This window comes from Pteropus alecto, unplaced genomic scaffold (genome assembly GCF_000325575.1).
Source record: "Pteropus alecto unplaced genomic scaffold, ASM32557v1 scaffold49, whole genome shotgun sequence".
NCBI lineage: Eukaryota > Metazoa > Chordata > Mammalia > Chiroptera > Pteropodidae > Pteropus > Pteropus alecto.
This window is the reverse complement of record NW_006443131.1, coordinates 2,730,770-2,736,144: the sequence shown is the minus strand read 5'-3', so window position 1 is coordinate 2,736,144 and position 5,375 is coordinate 2,730,770. Positions and strand designations below refer to the sequence as shown.

At 63.0% G+C, this 5,375-nt stretch overlaps 1 protein-coding gene across 1 annotated transcript in view; it reads left to right on the top strand.

Moving 5' to 3' along the window:
* The window catches only part of NPR1 (natriuretic peptide receptor 1), a 17,274-nt gene that overhangs the window by 6,890 nt on the left and 5,009 nt on the right, over positions 1–5,375 (top strand). The window contains 11 exon segments of the mRNA XM_025040851.1: positions 11–511; positions 844–935; positions 1,678–1,813; positions 1,999–2,083; positions 2,933–3,053; positions 3,402–3,476; positions 3,570–3,647; positions 4,065–4,169; positions 4,424–4,495; positions 4,581–4,737; positions 4,974–5,140. Of these exon segments, the coding sequence (XP_024896619.1) occupies positions 11–511; positions 844–935; positions 1,678–1,813; positions 1,999–2,083; positions 2,933–3,053; positions 3,402–3,476; positions 3,570–3,647; positions 4,065–4,169; positions 4,424–4,495; positions 4,581–4,737; positions 4,974–5,140 (1,589 nt within the window).

Here is a 5,375-nt window from a genome sequence, read left to right as displayed (position 1 = left end):
GGCCTGGTAGGAGGGGGTGCTGGGCCCCTCCCGCGTGGCCCCTCAGCCCCCACTGCACGGCCCTCTGCCATCCCAGTATTCCCAGCTTCCCCTTCTTTCCCTTCCCATTGTCTCTGTATCTCTTCTGGTGACCGGGCGGAGGGGACGCTGACAAATTGTTCAGTCTCTGACTCTCACATCCTGCCCTGTCTGCCTAGCAAGATTCAGAAGCGGTGGCACATGCGGAGGTGTCTTATAAGTAACAAAGTCTCCGTCACATGGGAACATTTTCTCGGTCCTCTTCCAAGCTCCCAGCGCCCCGCCCCCTCCCCCACAGCACCCCGCTCTGGGCCCTTCGCACACCCCACCCCACCCAGGCTCTGCTCATCCCTGCAGGTGAACACCATCCCAGCGTCCTTCCACGACGGGCTCCTGCTCTACGTCCAGGCGGTGACCGAGACTCTGGCACATGGGGGCACAGTCACCGATGGGGAGGCCATCACCCAGCGGATGTGGAACCGGAGCTTCCAAGGTCAGGGCCTGGAGGTGGCAAGAAGGGGCCGCCTCGGGGAGCCGCAGCCCTGCGCCCGGGCGGTGGCCGGCCCACACCCGCCTCTTCCCCTTCCACAGAGTCCTTCCGCTCCGTCAGGCCCTCCTGCCCCATCTCCCCGGCTCCTCCGGGACGTGCCCTATGCACCCAGCCCCACTCATTCCCGCTGCTGAGTGTCTGTCCCTTTGATGATCATGTATGTGTGTTTGGAGGGCAAAGCAGAGACAGACGATCGAGGGATGAAGACGGGGTGGGGGTGTCCCTGAACCCCCTTCCGCTCGCCGCAAACACAGCCATCTTCCTCCGCGCCCTAGGTGTGGCGGGATACCTGAAAATAGACAGCAATGGAGACCGGGAGACCGACTTCTCCCTCTGGGACATGGACCCTGAGACGGGCGCCTTCAGGGTAAGGCTGTGCCCCCAGAAGACGGCGCTGCCCCCCGCAGCCTGCCAGGGCATCTGTCCGCTCTGCAGTCGCCCTAACGTGCCTGGTCGCTTACCTTAAGTAGAGTCCTGGATAAAAGAGACTCACTCCTGTCTGGGGAAGCAACGGAAGGATAGGGATAGGGACGAAGGCGTTACCCTTAGGGAACCCCAGGACCGAGGAGGGGGCACCGCCCTGCCCCCGGGAAGTCTGGTGTTTCCCAAGGCAGGCAGGACCCAGCCCAGCAGGGATGGGCCGAGTCGGGGCCTCGGGCCGAAGTGAACGCACATCCTGGGAGTCTAGGTGCAGTCAGGAACAGGAGCGACGGGAGCACAGGCGCCGAGGAGCAGATCAAGCAGGGAAGGCTTCCTGGAGGAGGGGTACCTGGCTTAGGCATGGGAACAGCGCCGAGAACACTGCCTTTCCTTGTTTTCTATGAGCTTCAACCCAGGATTATAAACTCCCTGAGGGTAGGGCTGGGTTCTATACAGTTTTCTTTCTATGGAGTTTTCTCTATATGCAGTTTTTGGGTTTTTTTCTCTTGAGTTTTCAAGTCTTTACTCTAATGACAGGGGCTAGGTGTGGGGGCTCCCTGTACCCACTGGCATCAGGAGTTTGGTAAATAGTTGGCAGCCCACATGCAGGCTCTGGAAATAGAGAGGGAAGGTGGAGGCAGGACCGCCCCCCTGGACCGTGCCCGCCGGCCACTCCCACCCTCCCGTAGGTCGTCCTAAACTACAACGGGACTTCCGAAGAGCTGGTGGCCGTGTCGGGGCACCAACTGAACTGGCCCCTGGGGTTCCCACCTCCTGACATCCCCAGATGTGGCTTTGACAATGAGGACCCAGCCTGCAACCAAGGTACCTGCCCCCTGGCATCCAGGCCTCTCGTTCTGGAGATGCCGCCCCCCCCCCCCAGAACTTTCTGGAGAGATACCCTCCTCCTGCCATTTCCTTCCCCCCGTGCACCATCCTAGTGCACTGGCTGACAGTTAGAGGGGTCTAAGCGAAGCCTCTCTTGCCACAACTTCGACTCTCTCCTGCAGCCCACTTTTCCACCCTGGAGGCACTGGCTCTGGTGGGCAGCCTGTCCCTGCTCAGCATCCTACTCATCTCCATCTTCATATACAGGTGGGCCTCAGGGCGAGGGTGCTGAGTGAGGCTGGGAAGCCTGGGGCACCGACGGCAGGGGCGGTGGCAGGGCCCTGAGGGAAGGGGACGTGGGGGGAGGGGACAGCAGGGGAAAACGGGAGATGGGGGAGAAGAGACACTAAAAAGCCTCAGGACCCAGGGGAGAGAGGAGGAGGGAACCGGGCTAGGAGTGGGGGGTGGGGGGCTGGGTCTGAGAAGATCCAGAGCAGTCGAAGGCAGGCGTGGCATCACAGGGGCGTGGGCAGTGGCAGCGGGTTGGCTTGTCAGCCCTTCCTACTCTAGCAGACCGGATGAGAGCAGTGGTTGAGACCCTTTGGGATCGGGTCCCTGCTGGCTGCTCAGGGATGATAAGTCCCCAGGGAGATAAAAGGCCCCGGTCCTGCTTTCCTGTTGGAGCTGGAGAGAAGATGCAGGAGAAGTTCCAGATGAAGAGAGGCAAGGACGGGGCGGGATCAGTGCTGGCCCAGCATGTGCTCCATGCTACCTGTGGCCGCTTCCCCACGCAGCCCTCGGTGCTCTCCCGTCCTTATAGCGATGCTTACAAATACATGTCGAGTCCCCAGTTTCCGAAGGAGGACGTTTGGTTGGACAAGAAGACACGAGACTCAGAGGAATGAAGCGCCTACCCCAGGGTCCCAGTGAGGCAGGGTTTCAGCCACGCCTTCCGAGTCTGGGCTCAGAGGACAGTCCCCCATCTGCCGCTCCGCAGAGCGGCGGGGATGCCTCGGCACAGGCGGTGATCCCAGGGCTGTGAGAAGGGGCTGTGGGCAGAGCACCCCGCCCTGGGTCGGGGCTCAGACGGGCTCAGACGCAGCTTTCACACCCCAGGAAGATGCAGCTGGAGAAGGAACTGGCCTCAGAGCTGTGGCGGGTGCGTTGGGAGGACCTGCAGCCCAGCAGCCTCGAGAGGCACCTTCGGAGCGCGGGCAGCCGACTGACCTTGAGTGGGGTGAGGACACTGGTGGCGGGGAATAGGGAAGAGGAGCAGGGCCTGATGGGTAGGGGGGAGAGCAGGGAGCAGGGGTCTAGGCCCAGCTCTGCCTTCACTTGTCGTGTGGCCTTGGGCAAGTCACGTCTCCTCTCTGAGCCACCGTAGAGAATGAGTACACCTGCGGAGCCTCCCTCGGGAGGCTCATTCAGAGACGGAAGATAGTGTACATGAAACCATATTTAAAAAAGGAAAAAAGTAAATGAGAGGATTTCATGGCATGGAGAAGAGCAGCGGTCCGGCCCGCGGGAGGGAGAGCCGGCCGTGGGGCCCATGGGCTGACTGTCCCTCTGCCCGCCACCCCTTCAGAGAGGCTCCAATTACGGCTCCCTGCTCACCACCGAGGGCCAGTTCCAAGTCTTCGCCAAGACCGCGTATTATAAGGTGGGCCCGGGGGCTGGGGCAGCGTCGGGACAGAGGGGTCCCCAGGGCCCGGGGCCACCTCCTCACAGTGACAGTCTCCCGTTCCCTGCCCAGGGCAACCTCGTGGTCGTGAAGCGCGTGAACCGTAAGCGCATCGAGCTGACGAGAAGAGTCCTGTTTGAGCTGAAGCATGTAACGTGGGGCAGTGAGCCAGCGGCCTGGGGAAGGGCACCGCGGGGCGCGGGCCTGCGGGGACCTCGGCTTGTCCGTAGCCCCTTGGACGGGCACTTGTATATTGCGGGTGGGAGGAGGAGACCATGGATGAGGAGGGGAGATGGGCGAGGTCCCGGAGGAAGGTCGTGGAGGGGCCATACTCGAGGCCCCAGGGGGCACAGGGCTTGGGAGGCGGAGGGAGCAGGGAGCAGAGTCTGGGGGGAGGTGGGCTAAAGAACATGCTGGAACCACCAGGGAAGTTCCTAGGAGGTCTGCGGAGATCAATAGGGAATTAAGAAGAGTGAGGGATCCTGGGTGGGGGCGGGGACATTGGGTTCGTAGCGAGGCCTCTGTGGGCTCCCGGCGCGGGCTCCTGATGTGGGCTCCCACCTGCAGATGCGGGACGTGCAGAACGAACACCTGACCAGGTTCGTGGGCGCCTGTACCGACCCCCCCAACATCTGTATCCTCACGGAGTACTGTCCCCGGGGGAGCCTGCAGGTGAGGGGACAAGCGGGTCCTGGGAAACCTGGCCTAGGCCAGGCTCTGACCCTGACTGGCCCTCGGACCCTGCGCAAGCCTCTCCCTCTCTCTGACCTCCGTTTGCCCATCTGTAAAGTGGGAGTGGCTGTAGGCAGTGGCACCGGAGTCAACCCAAAGCTCCGTCCCGTTCTGCCAGCTGACAGCAGGCAGGCCCCTGCTCTCTGCACCCCGGGCGTCGGCAGGGCACGGGTCTGACTCTCGCTGCCCAACAGGACATCCTGGAGAATGAGAGCATCACCCTCGACTGGATGTTCCGGTACTCCCTCACCAACGACATTGTCAAGGTGGGTCGGCTGGAGGGGGGCGTGCCGCTCCCCGGCCTGGCTGCGGGTCGACTCGTACCCCAGACCGTGCCTCCCGTGTCCCCAGGGGATGCTCTTTCTACACAACGGGTCCATTTGCTCCCATGGGAACCTGAAGTCATCCAACTGCGTGGTAGACGGACGCTTCGTGCTCAAGATCACCGACTACGGGCTGGAGAGCTTCAGGGACCCAGAGCCAGAGCAGGGACACACCCTCTATGCCAGTGAGCCCAGCCCCACTCTGCCCCCAGCCGGCCCCAGCCCGGCCGCAGGGAGATGGAAAGCTTGGCCATTCCAGCCTCAGCTCACCCATCAGCGGAAGGGGAGGCAGACGAGTGATCTCAGGGACCCTCTAGCTCCAGCACCCCAGATCAGTCGCAGCCACGCCCTCTAGCCACATCCTTGGTTCCTTTGAGCTTCAGGGCCCTTGGCCCTGTGACCGCTGACCTCTGACCCACAGAAAAGCTGTGGACAGCCCCTGAGCTCCTGCGAATGGCCTCGCCCCCTGTGCGGGGCTCCCAGGCCGGGGACGTCTACAGCTTCGGCATCATCCTTCAGGAGATCGCCCTGAGGAGCGGTGTCTTCCACTTGGAGGGTTTGGACCTCAGCCCCAAAGGTGAGAGGGCCGTGCTGTCCCCTACCGCCGCGGCAGGCTCGGCTAGCCCCAGCCCCAGCCCGAGCGACAGGGACCCCCGGAAACGCCACCACACCTTCCTCTGGATCGCTCGGCCACCGCCCATTGCTGCCAGTGACCCTAGCAGACTGGCCCGGGTCCCTGTGGGGCTCGCCAGCCCCATACCCCGGTCCTCAGCTGCCCCTCGGCTGCCCCTGCCCCTCAGCCCCGCTCCCCCCCACCACACAG